The following is a 16533-nucleotide window of genomic DNA, read 5'->3' as shown; positions in this document are numbered from 1 at the left end:
AGGAAGAATATGACGGATGCTTTGCTTTTTTTCGATGGGTGGTAGTTGACAAAAAATGACAAAAAATGGGAATGAATAATATGAATTTACTCGAGTATCCAAAGACATGTTTACTGGAGGCTCAGTCTGTCAAAAACATGATCTTTTAGGGGGTGATTTGGTGTTTGATTGAGACAAATGACCTTTACTGATACACAAGATTTCTGAGATTCAAAATAGAGGTTTTTTCTGAAAACTGGTATTCTAGACTCTTGATTGGTGAAGAGGATACAGCTAAATATCAGTCTAACACATTATTATGAATTCTACCGTACCAAAACGATAATTGTCATTCTCAAAAAAGTCTGTTTCATATCGGTTATATCAACCACTTTGGTTATATCAACCAATGTCTCGACTTCATAAGGTTCAATGCACTATTTAAACTTCTTTAAAATGAATAGGTGGGAAGGGACAGGCTCCTGTCTCGGCTACTTTCCGCTACAGTTGTGCAGCACTAACGCAGCAGTTATTCGTAGAGTTTACTCCTGCTGCGTCAGAGGCGCACAAGTGTTGCATGAATGCTGCACAGTTGTTGCATCAGTGCTGCCGGCGTGCTGCACACTTTTCTCGTTTCTAATCAGTATAGTTAATTTGTGAACAGAATAACAGAAATAACTATTAATATTTATTTTAAGAATATAAAATTTAAAAATAAAAGCAAAAACAAAAAACTTAGAAACGTCATTGAAATTCCATGTTGACCGACAGTCGGTGAAGTTTCCAAGTTCCTTATATCTGTAGACGTCCGGTGCCCCAAGCTCATCGACTCTAGAACTGAAAAAGAATATTTCAATGAAATTCGGTTGGGAAACAACTCACATTTTTAGATAATCTCTTGCTGAAAACGCTTCAAAAGTCCAAGTTTTTTATCGAATAGGCGAATTATGTCGATCAGCTGCTCTCTCTGAATCGTTTTTGCCATCCAGACACATTCTTCTTCTGAAAAATAATATTTTCAAAAAATGGAGTAAAAATAAGTCGGAAAAATGATAAAACTTGTCAAATAGACAATAAATAATCATTGGAAAAAATGGAAAAATGCAGCCAAACTCCAATTTGTATTGGAGCGAATATACAGTTGCTGCGCGACTGTTGTGAGATTGTTGCACAACTGGTGCATGCCCCAAAAACAAGGGAACCATCAGTCGCAGTGACGTGAAAGCTGTGTAACTGTTGCATATAAGAGATTGTAAATTTCAAAAAAAAAAGTTTTCGCATCATTTCTCATAGTTTCTATCAATTTATGTAGCCCTTACAGCTTTTTCCTGGAAAAATAAATATGTGTGATTGCTGTATAAATATACCGATAATCTGAAGATGCTAGAATATTGTCGCAAGCTCTGTGATTTTTGGCTCTGCTCTCGTTTTTATACATTTGTTTTCATTATTTCAGTTTTGTTATTATCAGTTTATTATGTCAAGTCAACCAATACAAATAATGTGACATAAGAAATGGAACAGTGAGGAAAAAAATATACAGAAATTTGAATTCAGAATTTCTGTATAATTTACAACAAAAAAAATATTACGTGAGAAATATACAGAAATTTAAATCCAAAATTTCTGTATAATTAAAAAAAGATAACGTGGAAAATATACAGAAATTTAAATCCAAAATTTCTGTATAATTAAAAAAAAGATAACGTGGAAAATATACAGAAATTTCGGATTCAAATTTCTGTATATTTTCCAACAAAAAAAGGAAACAGATAATTATACTCAGATTCTCCATCTTTTCAGATCCTCAATCCTCATTTGACGTCTAGGATTTAAATCTAGTTGACACTGTTTAGAAGTTCAGCAATAATGTCTGGAAAATTCATAGTTCTTGTCGAGACCAGGTCTTTTCTTACCTGTCTGAGTGTACTTGATCATCAGAATATACATCACAAATAGATAATTGATTTACACTGTCTCCGAGATAATTAGGCACGATATTTTGAATATAATCCACACACATATTTTTAAAATTGTTCTTCTATTTATCAACAGGTACTTTTAATAGTCTGTAAAAAGCAGTTTTTCAATGAATAAGGATACTTACCTGGCTTGTAAAATGCATTGTATCTATATTCTCTTTGAAAAAATTGGATAGCCATCATGAGATTACACGTCATCTTTTTGTTTTTCTTGGAAATGAATTTTTTCATTCAAATAAATTTTACGTGACACTGGCAATATTGTGGGAATTTGTACTGTACGCTCAAAAGGTCACGTGAGAACTCCTCAGAAAAGTTCTTATTCATATTCATTTCCAAGAAAAACAAAAAGATGACGTGTAATTTCATGATGGCTATCCAATTTTTTCAAAGAGAATATAGATACAATGCATTCTACAAGCCAGGTAAGTATCATTATTCATTGAAAAACTGCTTTTTACAGACTATTAAAAGTACCTGTTGATAAATAGAAGAACAATTTTAAAAATATGTGTGTGGATTATATTCAAAATATCAAGCCTAATTATCTCGAAGACACTGTAAATCAATTATCTATTTGTGATGTATATTCTCATGATCAAGTACACTCAGACAGGTAAGAAAAGAGTCTGGTCTCGACAAAAACTATGAATTTTCCAGACATTATTGCTGAACTTCTAAACAGTGTCAACTAGATTTAAATCCTAGACGTCAAATGAGGATTGAGGATCTGAAAAGATGGAGAATCTGAGTATAATTATCTGTTTCCTTTTTTTGTTGGAAAATATACAGAAATTTGAATCCGAAATTTCTGTATATTTTCCACGTTATCTTTTTTTAATTATACAGAAATTTGAATCCGAAATTTCTATATATTTTCCACGTTATCTTTTTTTAATTATACAGAAATTTTGGATTTAAATTTCTGTATATTTCTCACGTAATAATTTTTTTGTTGTAAATTATACAGAAATTCTGAATTCGAATTTCTGTATATTTTTTTTCCCTCACTGTTCCATTTTTTATGTCTCATTATTTGTATTGGTTGACTTGACATAATAAACTGATAATAACAAAACTGAAATAATGAAAACAAATGTATGAAAAAAAACCAGACTTCTTCAACTTATACGCTTTCCAACTATTTACATGACTCAATGTGAAAAATTGTATATTTATACATGTAAAAGTAGGAGGAATATAACATTCTAGAAACAAAGTATAATCACTACAGTTTTTCTTTAAAACTTAACGTTTTCACTTGAAAACTTTTTTTTTTGAAATTTACAATCTCTTATATGTTCTGATTTTTCCTAATTGCTGTGGAACTGTTGCAATCTTGTCGCGTAACTGTTGCAAAAGCTGTGAATGCTGCGTAACTGTTGCGGGAAGTAGCCGAGGTTGAGCCCAGTCTCCAAACTTTGCAGTTCAGGTAGAAGTAAAGAGCGTGATCAAACTTTGGCGGACTGTCCTTAATGAAATTTCAACAGTACCCTCTCGAGAAATAGGAAATCAGCTAGTGACCTGGAAGTTATGGAATTACTCATAGAGATTTGAAAATACATTTATGAAAAAATCAGTTACAGTATTTCCTCAGAAAGAACTTGTTTTTCTGATATATTGTTTTTATAATTTCAGATGAACATACACAGAATAGAAGCTCGAACCAAGATGTCGAAGAAACGACTTCCGGCTCACAAAGCATTCTGACATATCTTTGATACCTTATGATATACAAAAACACATACTCTGATATGTACATCTATAATTATTTCCTTGATATTCCAACTCTTACATCACCTATATTTAGTGGAAAATTTAAGTTTGAAACATGTTGTTATCAATAATTCGAAGAAGTTTATAACATTCAATTACTCTCAAAATTTATTCGAATTTCGTAACTCAAATAGATATACTACGTATCAGGGAAATGGCGAGACAGCTTATATGAAAATCTTGATACAGAGATGAGTGTTGCTCTCGTAGACGAGGAAAAATCGAAAAGTGTTTTTTATCTCCAGGTGCGAAAACTGAAATCACGATATGTTGACACCTGAATGTAATCCGATATACGGGAAAACGTTTGGCAGATGTGTGATAGACTAGAGACTAGAACCTTCGCCTTCTATCCAGGGGGTATACAAATATCATTATCTTCAAACATGAGTTTACAACCGTGAAAAAAACTGGAAAAGCTGGCTGAAGTTTTATTAGGTTAGGTTTCCAGACACGTCGGATCCATTCAACATTTTAAATTTCTCCGTCTGGATCTTCCCACGTGATCTGGGATAAGCGAGTGACGAATGTTTTTTTTTAAAGATTTAACTGTCCAACTGGAAATTCAGTTGTATCAAAAAGGATATTTAAAAAAACATAACCAACCAACCAAGAAACTTTTTGAGTCGGAGGATTCGAAAAAGAGAAATTGAGAATTTGGAAATTACAGTCCGGAAATAAAATGTTTCCAAGCCCAATAACATCTGACATTGCGCATGACTTTATTGCCGACAAGTCATACATATTTCTAGGTTCGTTGAACAAAAACGCTGTTTCACTTTTGTCAAATTAGTACTATTTTTGAGTTGATCAGTCATGATCCTTGCATATCAATATAGTTTTTGGTATAACATCACTGAATTAGTGCATGTCATTCATCATTTATGACTGAACACATTCCTCAGAAAAGTCAGAGAACTTTGAATACGATCGAGAACTCTTTGAATAATTCATTATTTTCCCATTGCATTCTTCCTCAAATGAAAGAAAAAGAAAACTAGTACAAAAAAGGAGGCGAATCAGAAAAGGTAAACGCATTCCTTTTCATTAAAAGAAGCCTTTTCCACTCTCGATTAACTTAGATTTCTGCACGTTTTTCTCTCTATGGAATACGAAACTTTTCCAACACGGAAATTCGTTTTCTGTTGCGGACATCGCCCTGTTCCCCGGGGAAACAGAATGGAGATGAGAAAAAATGATTGAAAATGACGGAAGAAGTGAAGAAAACGTGAGAGCTCTCTCTATGAGAGGAGGATGAGCTCAAATTTCGGTCAATTTCGTCCAATTTCCCAAGATAAATTCAAATAACAATGGCTTACAAAGCACAATGTTCACAAATGAGGGAATCGTATATTATAGAGTATATTTTTATATTTTTAGAGAGCTCATCTTCCAAAATTTTTGCAAATAGTTTGATAAGTCCTGAGTATCTCAACTGAAACGGGTCCGTTTTTGCGCATATTGTGACAGGTAGCTAAAACATCCAGAAAAGCGGTCCCAAGTTTTATGATTGAAGTGATCAGCTAATGTTTTCGATATTCGATTTTCCTGTTCTTGATTTGAAAAACCGTTTTTTATGAACGAAGCCGCATGGTTATTGTATTAAAAAATACCGAATCACCAGCGAGTAACTTACAGCACGAAACGCCAAAATAATTCCGGCTTCGATAATTTGCGTTAATGGTTTGCAAAAGTCGGCATATTTTATTATTGGTACAAATCAGGATGTCTGGATGAATGCTACTGACATTTGAGAAGACCTGAAATATATTATGTCTGTTTCAGTTACTAGACACATGGCTGCAAATTCTTGTTTCGATATTCATAACTCAGAAGAACATGGGAATGAAGAATTTTGATTGTGACTAGAGTTCAATGAGAACAAAAGTTTAATGGCGAATCGTGTAGTGGTGAGTCCTGTGACATCATCCAACTTGTTGGATGCAAGATTTGTCGATGACGTCCAAAAAAGTAATTAAAATCGTACAGCTCGTTGACAAAGTCATTTTCTTGTATGTGAAAATGAAATCATTTCGGCACCTAATTCAAACGAACTCAATTCTGCAAATAAGAGAAAAAGGAGGAAAGGGAACAGTGTGACTGACTTGACCAGTCTTTATTTAAACTACGAAAAAACAGTCTCAAAATGAGGAAAAATCATTTCAGTTTTAGAACTTCTGGAAAAATGCTTTTGATATGCATGAAAGAATACTCGAAGCTTCACAAAAAGAACAGAATTTCTGAGCAGAATGTGGCAGTTGTAATTATCGCTGGAAATAGTTCATGTCTGTTTCAGACTCTAGACAATGTCTGCAAAATGATCATCTGATATTGTGAAAAACTAGAGGTGTGAAACGTTTTTTGAACCAATAAAAATTACAAGAAGCAGATTGCATGGAAAAGAACTCTAGGCAAGTTCACGAAAGATTCAGAAGGATAGAAACAAGAATCAACTGGCTTCAATATGTTTGTTGTTACCTTCCGTTTACTGATGGCAATGAATATAATAAGTAATTTTCATTCATTCAGAAATTAGAACGGATTGAAAATCAAAAACGGTGGGCTGAAGACATAGCTGGTTTGGATGACTTAACTTATAAACAGTCTGATATTTGAGTAGACTGCCACCTGAAAAGTGAAGAGAGACTACTAGTGAATAATAATGTTCACATTGTTGTAAAACATCTGTGTTTGTATTCTTTTGACTCTTTTTAATGACTGCTCACATGTTTTTCATTGGCGGTTTATGACGTGGCAGCTGTGTCTGTTTGTGCAAAGTTTGCAGAGAGAAAAGATTTGTAAAATGTTCATTATTCGAAAAACTGGGACAGAGAATTGAGAAGAGAATTTAGACATTTTCAGATGGGGGATGGGAGGGAAATGCAGCGGGGAAAAGAGGAAAGTGGATGGATTCTTTTTATGAAACAATTAGGAATTATAATAATAATAAAATAATATAAAAATTCAACATTTAAAAAAAGAGAAAAATAAAACAAACGAGTTGAGGACACAAGTTGAAACGTACCATATGGATTGATATTTTCAAAATTTTGAGACAATTTCAGAGAGAAAAAAATGGATTTCGTTGAAACAAAACGGGTCAAAAAAGGGGAGAAGTTGAAGGGAAAAGAATGGGGAACCCGTAGGCGAAGAAACGGTTTTTCAAATGAATTACGGTAGATTTCTGGAGATTATTGCCCCGTCATCACGACTCCACGATAAGGTCCTTGCATTTTGAGGTACTGTATCACAAGTGATGGTCCACCAGCAGTGATTTCTGGTGGGATTTGAGATAATGGAGAGTTTTCGATTGACATGATTTCAAGGGATTGACAGAGAGCGAGTTCGAATGGAAGATTGTGAAGAGATGAGTTGTCGTTGAGGTACAAAGATTTCAATGAGTCGAGGTGACCTGGAAAATGGAATTGATTGAGTTAGAGTATTTTGAAATCAAAAAAATAAATTTTCTGTTTCATGGTTTTTATTGAAAAACGGACGAAAGTTATGAACATTCTTATAAGTACTCTGAAACTAAAAAGTGAAAACGATTATTTCATTTCTAATTTTAAAATAATTCCTCATCAACAACATAAGTTGTCCATCTTCTAGATTTTCTTAAACTGACTATGTACATCTTTTTAATTTATCAAAAATTTCAGGCTACGATCGATCAATCTAATTTCCAGTTCATTCGGGTCTTATTTCTTTTTTAAAAAACTAACCAATCTCTTCCGGAATCGCTGTCAAATTATTCTCTCCCAGTCTCAAATCTTGAAGTGAACATAAATTTCCAATCGATCTTGGAAGTGTGATAATCTTATTCGATTGAATCCATAATTTCGTCAAATGTTGCAAGAATCCAATCTCAGTTGGCACTGTCTCTAATTCATTCTCCTCGAGATCCAGCTCACGGAGTTTTTTGAGATTTCCAATCTGATTCGGAAGCTTTTTCAGTTGATTATTCGATAGGACGAGAATTTCCAAATTGACAAGTTTCTCGATGTCTTCGGGAAGCACTTTCAATTGATTTGTGGAGAGATTCAGTTCGGTTATTGATGTCCATGATCCCATATCTGCAAAATAATTTCATAAGTTTTTTAATGTCAGAAATGTCATTAGGTCTATTACTAGCAGCTAAATTGTTGACACTCTTAAATAGAAAACCATACCAAGAGGCAGCGAGACCAGCTCGTTCTCCTTTAAATTCAGTTTTGTCAATCGTGTGGCTTTCGAGAAAATTCCGATTGGGATCTTCGAAATCTGATTATGTTCCATATTGATAGTGACTGTAGATACAAATTGTTGAGGTCCACCAGCTGGGAATGCAGTCAATTCATTTCTTGATAGATTGACAGTGTGGATTTTTGGAAGCATTGTCAGAAGATTTGGCTGAAAAAAGAAGAATGGTTACAGTTTTCTGTTTCGAATAATTTTGAAATACAGAAAAATATCAAATTTGTGCTGAAACCTTTATTAAAAACGTACCGGTAACAATTGCAAATGATTACTCTCCACAATGAACTCCTCCAATTGCTGACAACTTTCCAATTCGCTTGGAATACATCGAATCTTGTTATAACGGATTCCAATTCGAACGAGATTCGTCAGTTTTCCGATGGAGTACGGTAGTTCGGATAGATCATTGTGTTGGAGATCCAGTTGAGTCAGGGATAGACATTCACCGATTTCTGAAATAAGTGAAACGCTTAACTGCGGGTTACTGCTAAAAATCTTAGTAATTATCGTTTGGAAACCGAAATTTTTTAGTTCTAATATTTCCTCATAGTAATTTTTATTTGGGATTTTACTGCATCTTTCATTTTTCTTGTGAGATAGAAAGTTTAAAAAACCAGTTCGTTTTTTTAGATAATTAATTTCCCAAAAAAAAACGCCGTACCTTCTGGAACACGTGTCAAATGATTATACGAAACAAGACACACCACCAACGACGTCAGCTTGCCGATTGCAGATGGAAGTTCTCGAATTTTATTCTCTCGAACATCCAACATTTTCAGTTTGACAAGATTTCCGATTTGTTCGTCTACGGCTACGATTCGATTATACCTCAACCATAATGTTTCCAGTGAATTAATCTTGTAAATCACCGATGGAACCTGGAATTTTACACATAAAATAATTGTATCCCTCTGGCTCTAAAAAAACTCACTTCTGTCAGTTTGTTATGCCTCAAATCGAGAGTTTCAAGTGATTCCAAAGAGGCGAGAGAGTCCGGTAGAGAAGAGAGAGCATTTTCAGAGAGTCCTAGTTTTTTGAGATTCACGAGTTGTCCGATTTCAGTTGGCAGGCATGTCAGTTTGTTCTGAAATGAGAAGTTGTGAAGTTTTCGTGTTGATCATCTACTCTTTCTTTTCAAAATTGATAATTTATGATAACCGGAAATGTGAATCTTCTCCTCCCTCTCTCATCAAGAACCAGTTTTTTGTTGTCTTCCTGTTGTCAGAGAAGAAACAAGAAAAAGCGTGGGTGCATCATGTTTGCAATCATTAATCTCGATTTCGAAGTGATAACGAATTGAGATTTTATGATAAGAGAACGATCAGGTGGGTAGGTCAATGAGATGGAGGGAAAGAGGGCAAACTTTTGGAATTGAAGTTACTGTCTCGGGGTAGAAAAATAACATTATAGGCTTTTTGAATTGAAGGACTAGTTCTATCGCTTCTGATAAAATTTCTTTAGTTTTTGTGGAGCGCAGTTGTAGAAACAGAGCATAACAACCACTTTATAGCAACTTTCTTTCGAGAACTGTATTTTTCAAAAATCGCAGTTTCAACAATTCTTTAATTTATGCACTGCCCGAAATATTTCATTATGAAATACGGCCATATCCATTTTGGAAAACTCTTAAAACTTTCAGAAAACTTTTGTCAGAAATTTGCGAGCAAAGTAAAGCTTCTTGAAACTTTTACCGGATCTTTTCGAAACTACTCTTTTTTTTAATTTTTTGAGAAAAATATGATGAAAAAGTTCTTAACGGTTTGAATCCGTGATTTTTAAAATTAATTTTTCAGTATTTAAATTCAAAAATCCTCTCTCACAAACCTTATACAAAAAGAGCTCTGTCAGCTGTGTGAGCTCTTTGATCGGTGATGGGATACTCGTGATTTCGATCGAGGACAAATCCAATCGTTGGTCTTGTGCTTCCTTGCATTTGTGAAATTCTTTCAGCAGGTCCTGGAAGAAAATGAAATATTGGGGGACAGAATGAATGGATAAATTTGAGAATGAATTTACTGTTTTTCTGGTAAATTATTGAGCATATTTTTTTCGTTTAGTTGTTCAATTCGAGATACATTGGGAAAAAGTTTCGCTTGTGATTTTCTGGTGGGAAGTACGCATTTTCGGACTGTTATTGTTTATTTTAGGCAGATTACAACATAATTTTGAAACAGATAAATTTTCACTCAGTTTTGCATTTTCCACAGACAATTTATCAAGAATCAGGACTCATTTCTTGATTTCTAAATAAAAATAGTATATTTTTAACTACCTTTCTTGGTTTATCAAACCCGCTTCCACCACTTCCTCCAACCGAATTCGATCCTTTTTCACTCAACGAATGTCTCGCTTTATTTCGAGCAAAATTCGAGAGTCTCCCTACGATTCCACCGGGACTTTTGGAGCGTGACGTCTCCTTGGCCGGCCGGAATTCGAACTCTTTCGACGTTTCCATTCGCGTCGCCTTCAGACACAGTGCCAACGCGTCCGGTAGTCGGGCCGATGAGACACTTTTGCTACTGCCTCCGTGCGCGTGATCCAGGGTCTAATTGAATTCAGAATATTGACTAGATGGGAACGTGGGGGAGACAAATGAAGACGTATTGATGACGATTGATAGTTAAAATGATAAGGAGAATAGAGAAGATAGATTGGAATATATATGATGTCGAATCGAAGAAAGTGACGAGTGGAAACGAGGAGAAAATAGGAATGGAAATGAAAATGTGTCAACTGATAAGGATGGGCAGGAAATGACCAGAACAAGAGATTCTTCAGGAGAATAGACGCAGAGGTAGAGAGGAAATTGGGAGCCTTCACACTCTCTCTCTCCGGGAGAAAAGAGCAGAAGCTTCTGCTCCTCCGAGAGAAAGCCTCCAGAATTTATTTCATGTGGTTGGTGTGATGTGTAAATGAGTGGAGTAGCAAGGATATTTAGAAATGAGCAAAAGAGAAAAGAAAGATGAAGAAGAAGCTCGAGGCGATAAAATTATCTCATCGAAGAAGAGGAAGAAAGGATAGAGAGAAGAGAGACGGAGACACTCAACAACGAACTAATTTTAAAATTTGTTTTTGATGATCATTGAGGATTGAAATCTGCAAATCGGAGGGGCCAAAATAGATTCTTTCTGAAGCTTATCAGTTGTACAAGGTGGGATCAGAAGGATTGAAGTAAGAACAGCCAGGGTCAGATACTTTGTGATGTTCTAAGACTAGAATCTCGGAGCTGTAAGCTCATCTACAATTTTTAATGATTTCCGATAAATCACGTCAAGTATTAGGTTGATGCATAAGTTTCTTTCTTTTTTTAGGTAATTTTTGGTATGAAATTTCTAGAAGACTAATAGTTCACATAATAAGAAACATTGTTGGCTAGTACCTGTAACTCATTGTGATTATACCTGTGACTTGACGTCCACCATCCACCTAATTTCAGCCGGAGGCACGTCAAAACACTTGAGGAACCCTTTTTTGGTACCATTTTTCGTCTCCATTTTTTTCCTAGAAAATGCTGATAAGAATGGGTGAGCGATTCAGAATTAAAACAAGCAAAAAAAGTTATTTATAAAAAGCAAATAAAGGCATTCCAACTAAGCAACGATAGTTCAGTGCGGGTCCCTGATGAAAGGTTAGGATCAGCAATTTAGGAGTGTGCGAGTATTTTCCATATTTCTTCAACTGTAAATAGGGAAATTGGTAGAAATGTTGGTTATTGAGTAAAGTAGGCATTGATGTTTTTTAAATTTACTTTGTTTCCAATATTCACATCATTTGTCATTTTTCGCAGGAAGCCCGAAGTCAACATCATCAAAATCACTTGATTTTTGAGTTTGATGAGGCCTACTGCTCCTACCTCTAAAGCAATCCACTAGATATTTTGCACATTTTTAGATCAATGTGTGTACTATTGATTACTTACAATAAAATAATTCAGACTTATTTGTGTGCGTTCAGAAGAGACCTAGACTCCACTCAGGTCTAGTACACAAAATTTCTCGAAAGCGCAAAAATCATAAGAAATTTATCAGCCATGTTTTATCACTTAATTTGATGGCTTTGTCATAAACTTTTTTAAGACATAATTTACTCATGTTATCCTCTAACTTTTACAAATAGTTTGGTACAAATATTCTCTCAAATATTTCTGTAATCTGTTTGAACCCAGCTGAACCATGGTTTCTCGTTGCTGTCGATCGTCTTATCACAACTTTTTTGTTTTCAACATTCCGACTGAAAACTAAAATGAGATAACAAGATCAAATCTTATTCTATAAATTGCGTTCAATTTTTTATGAAGATCTTATCATTTCGATACCAATGCGACAAAAATCAAAAAAACTTTCCAAAACAGGCATTTGGTTGGCGATCAAAAAAGCCATCGTTTTCACGAGCGGACTATCTAGGAACAAACTTGAAATGTTATATGTTAGCCACTAAAGAGGTCATAAAAATGCAAAAAAGTTTGGGTGGAAAAACAACCTTATCGCTTAGAGACCGGGGGCCAAAGTCACACCTTCAAAAAAGAAAGAAACTTATGCATCAAACTAATACTATTTCTCAACAAAACTTCTATTAAACTAATTTATAAAAAAGTAACTTTAAGCTTCAGAAACAATTTGTTAAATGCCAGTTACTATACCTAGAAACCGAAGAACTCCAAATAGACATGATTACGGTAAAATTTTGGAAAATAGTACGTACTCTTCAAGAATATTTAGGTACAGTGCTGGGAAAACACACTTGTTGATGAAATGGGTGCAAGCCAGAATATTAAATGTTCTGTCTATAGTATTAAGTTTTCATGGAAAAATAGTTTCGTTAGTCTCATCTCAATACTCATAAAGTTTCTGAAACTGTAATTTCGGAGCTTGCAGGTACCAGAGAGTTTTCGATTGACCAAAACATAAAATTCCAAAATGAACAATTTACGCAATGCGAAATCACAGAAAACATTAATTCTATATTCCCGAAAAAACTGAAGTAGAAAAAGTGAAACTGAAGTCAAAAGTGTGCAACGTTAGGATCCAAAACTATTAAGATTTTCATCAAAGAACGTAATTGTCCTACAGAATGCTGGAATTACACATCGGTCTGACTATTTCTATTTGGGAAAAGCAGACCCGTGAAACTGAAATTTGAAAACTTTTAAAACATCGATAGGCTGAATAATCGTAGCTCTACAGTGCTCCTAAAAACCTAATCGGTTCTAAAACCTGATAGTCTCATTCCATACATTATCTTCTTCCCCATTACATATCTCCTCAAATGAAAATCTCAACAACCCTCTCATTCCTTCTCTCCTCCTCATTTCTCTGCTCTTATTCTAGATTTCAAGAATCTGAAAAAGCCCAAAAATTGTTTTATGGGTGTGTGTGGAGAAGGACACAAAAACTGAAGTGTTAGGCCAAAAAATGTTGCCTATTACACCACAAACATACACACAGAGAACGAGAAAGAATGGAATAGAGAAAGAAATATCGAAAAAAGAGATGAGTCACCAGGGAAATACCCCCAACAGATTGATTGTGTCAAGAATATGGACGAAAAGGGAGAAATATGGATAGATGTGGTAGAGACCGAAGTATGTATCTGGAAGACAGAGAGGTCAAAATGTGGATGGTTGAAATCATTGGAAAACGTGGGTTAAAGAGGTAGATCAAATAAAATACAGTATCTTTTGAACATGTTTCTCTTTTTCAAAGTAATGATACAGATACTGTCGTAACTCAGCTCAAACTAATTCGAAAAATTTCTGAACGTTTTGAAACGGGAAATTTAGTGAATGAAATTTCAATGGGATTTCGATCTTTCAGAAGTTGTTATTGCTTCTGAAGTTGAGGTTCACTCCACCAATAAAAAAAAGTAATTTCTGTATTCCAGATTCTCTGAAAAACCAGCAGATCATTCTTATTTGCTGAATATAGAGAATCAAACCACGACTAATGATCAAACCTTTTCTTCTTGTTTTCAATCATCACGGAATCATAATCAAGAATTTCTACGATCAGCAGTTGTAAAGTGATTATGAAACCGTCTGGGAATGTGACACACACTCGATAATCAGTGAGAGACAGAGAGAGATTATATCAAGTTTGTTATTTTTAGATTTGGGAAAAGAACAAAGAGGGCAACAATTGTCGTCTGGGGAATACCTCTTGGGACGAAAGTTCAAATGAGGAGAAAGGGAAGAGAAGCTTCTGGAAAGAGATTAGGAAGCACTGGAAAAGAGACGATGGGTTACTGTTTCTACTTGATTAGAAAGAGAGAAGACTCGGATTTTCAGTGGTAATATATCGTCCTAGATACAAAGATGTTGATAAAATTTAAAAATGAATAAAAGTACTCTGGAATCAAATTTCTGTTTCTAACAAGAGATTTCACTGCAGAAAAGATAAAACTTATCAGTTTAGGCTTGAACACACTAATATTCACATTTGATCTCCAATCCTTTTCGTTCCTAGATCATATGGTGAGCTACATTTTAAGAAAAGCTAATTAGAAACTGTGTGGAAATCATTGTTATTGATCTGATTTTGCTAGATACAAACGTTAAATGGCTTTTGTAACAGCATAAAAATGAAAGTTCTACTTCAGAAGCCCGAGAGATTCTCAAAAAACTTGAAAATACTTCCTCGCCCGAAAGGCTAATTGCACTAGTGAGAATCGAGTCGTTCTGATAAAAAAGATGCCAAATAAACGTTTCTAAAGCATCGACACGAAAGCGTTTTTATGACAGAAAATGGCCTATCTGGGTTGACCGGATTAAAGAGACTTTCGAGAGATCATTGAAATTGAAGAGACGCAGAGAGAAAGAGAACGACAGATTGCGTCGGGTGGCCATCAGTAGTCGAAAAAAAGATAGATGAAGAAGGAGTATTTGGAAGAAAGGGGAAGGAAAATAAGAGAGAAAGACAGTAGACACAACTGTTTTTCGAAATGTTTTCAAGGTGAAGAAATGATATGGGGTGGATGAAATTGAGTAATTCATATAGTGTTGGAGATGGAGAGACGCAGACTTATGACATTTTTCGGATTTTTTTTGTAGAAGGGGGTGGACGTTCTTTAATTGAATTTTCAGATGCGCCTTTCATTATTTCGTTCGATTGTCCTCGCCTTTGTCTTAATGGAAAGAAAAATTGATGAGTAAGGAAATAAATTATTTGAAAGAATTCGGGAGGGGTACTGTATCGTTAAAAAGATTTTTTTGTTCATATTTTCCATTACTCAAAATCATCGGTTCTAAAATGGGAATCGGAGTTCATGCAGACATTGAAAAAGCTATATTACTGGAATCGCACTCTAGAAATTGAAAGAAACCCTGTTGAAACAGTATGTACTCGAAATAAAAATGTAGTCTTCTTTCCGGATAACAGAGTGAACAATTTGCAAATAATCAGCTAATTTCAGTTAATATCTTAGAATTTAGAAAGTACCGTTTCAAGGAAATCAGAAACCACTTTCAACTTGAACATGATGTTCTCTTCATTACATTGCACCCTTCTAATATTATACGGACCGTTCCTTTTTCCCGTGAACACGAATTTAACCTATATAATATGATATCAGTGAACTACCAACCATACTTGTCACGGGCCAAAATCAGGAAAAATCTCGGCCCGGCCCGTAGCCAGGCCTGATTTTTGACAAGCATGCTACCAACCGTTCATTAAAAATTTTCAAGACTTGAACTGGAAAATGTTAAAGAAATTACTGTTTCAGAAATACATTATTTTCCAAGGAAATCCATAAAACATATTGAATCGTGGTTACAAACTCCTGGCATCATCTCCCCAAATCCAAGAAATATTCAGTCTTCCAAGAAGAACTCGAAATAAAAGTTGCTTCGAAGAAGAAAACAAGGCTACTCAAAACTAAGGAGAAAAGGCTCAACGTATCATCGTCATCAAACAGAAAAAGAAGGAGTCACGGAGGAAAAGAAAAGGAAAGTCGAAACTCAAAGTTAGTATAAAATTTTGATGTCTTCTTCTTCTTCTCTCCGCCCCTTTCTCTCTTCTTTTCCTAACAAAAAAACTCTCTCTGCTAGAAAAGAAGAAGAAGAAGACGTTGAAAAGTGGAAGAGGGAGAGAGAGAGAGGTCTACTCTAAGAATAGTAGAAGCAAGGACCTCTTTTGTGAAGAGAAGACGGGTCCGCTCAGCTCCTCGTTTCCCAATCAAATTCTCATCTCTGCCCCATTGTCAACTTGTTTTGTTTTCTTTTCGCATTTTTGCTGCTTCACAATTTTATTCTCTTCTTCTACTTTTTCTCTTCTTCTTCTTCTTTTTTTCTTATGTCTTGTCTCTATTTCGGAGAAAATTGCACAAAAACTAGCAAAAAAATGGTTGACTGGGGGTTCCGTGATTTAGGAACTTTTCAGCCGGAAAAAAATGTTGAAAATGACTTCGACTTGGTCGTTTAGAAATAGGAGAAAAGATGGCTTGTTTGTTTTAAACCAGTGAAACTGTGCACACACTGTGGGAGCTATTTGATGGGGAAAAGAGAGGGGAGAAAATTGTTTTTTTGGAAGATAAGTTTAGAGGATCATGTTTGAGGAACGGATTT

At 34.9% G+C, this 16533-nt stretch overlaps 1 protein-coding gene across 1 annotated transcript; it reads right to left on the bottom strand.

The window, feature by feature from the left end:
* Window positions 1–6928: 6928 nt before the first annotated feature.
* Window positions 6929–10428, bottom strand: GCK72_013519 (uncharacterized protein; the record flags this gene model as incomplete). The annotated part of the gene is made up of 8 exons (XM_003101365.2): window positions 6929–7149; window positions 7460–7810; window positions 7907–8126; window positions 8223–8425; window positions 8635–8851; window positions 8905–9057; window positions 9798–9929; window positions 10246–10428. 8 exons carry the CDS (start codon window positions 10426–10428, stop codon window positions 6929–6931), a joined length of 1680 nt encoding a protein of 559 aa, XP_003101413.1.
* Window positions 10429–16533: the final 6105 nt, after the last annotated feature.

The sequence above is a fragment of the Caenorhabditis remanei genome, chromosome IV (assembly GCF_010183535.1).
Source record: "Caenorhabditis remanei strain PX506 chromosome IV, whole genome shotgun sequence".
NCBI lineage: Eukaryota > Metazoa > Nematoda > Chromadorea > Rhabditida > Rhabditidae > Caenorhabditis > Caenorhabditis remanei.
The sequence above is the reverse complement of the archived record's forward strand: the minus strand, read 5'-3'. Positions and strand labels throughout refer to the sequence as shown.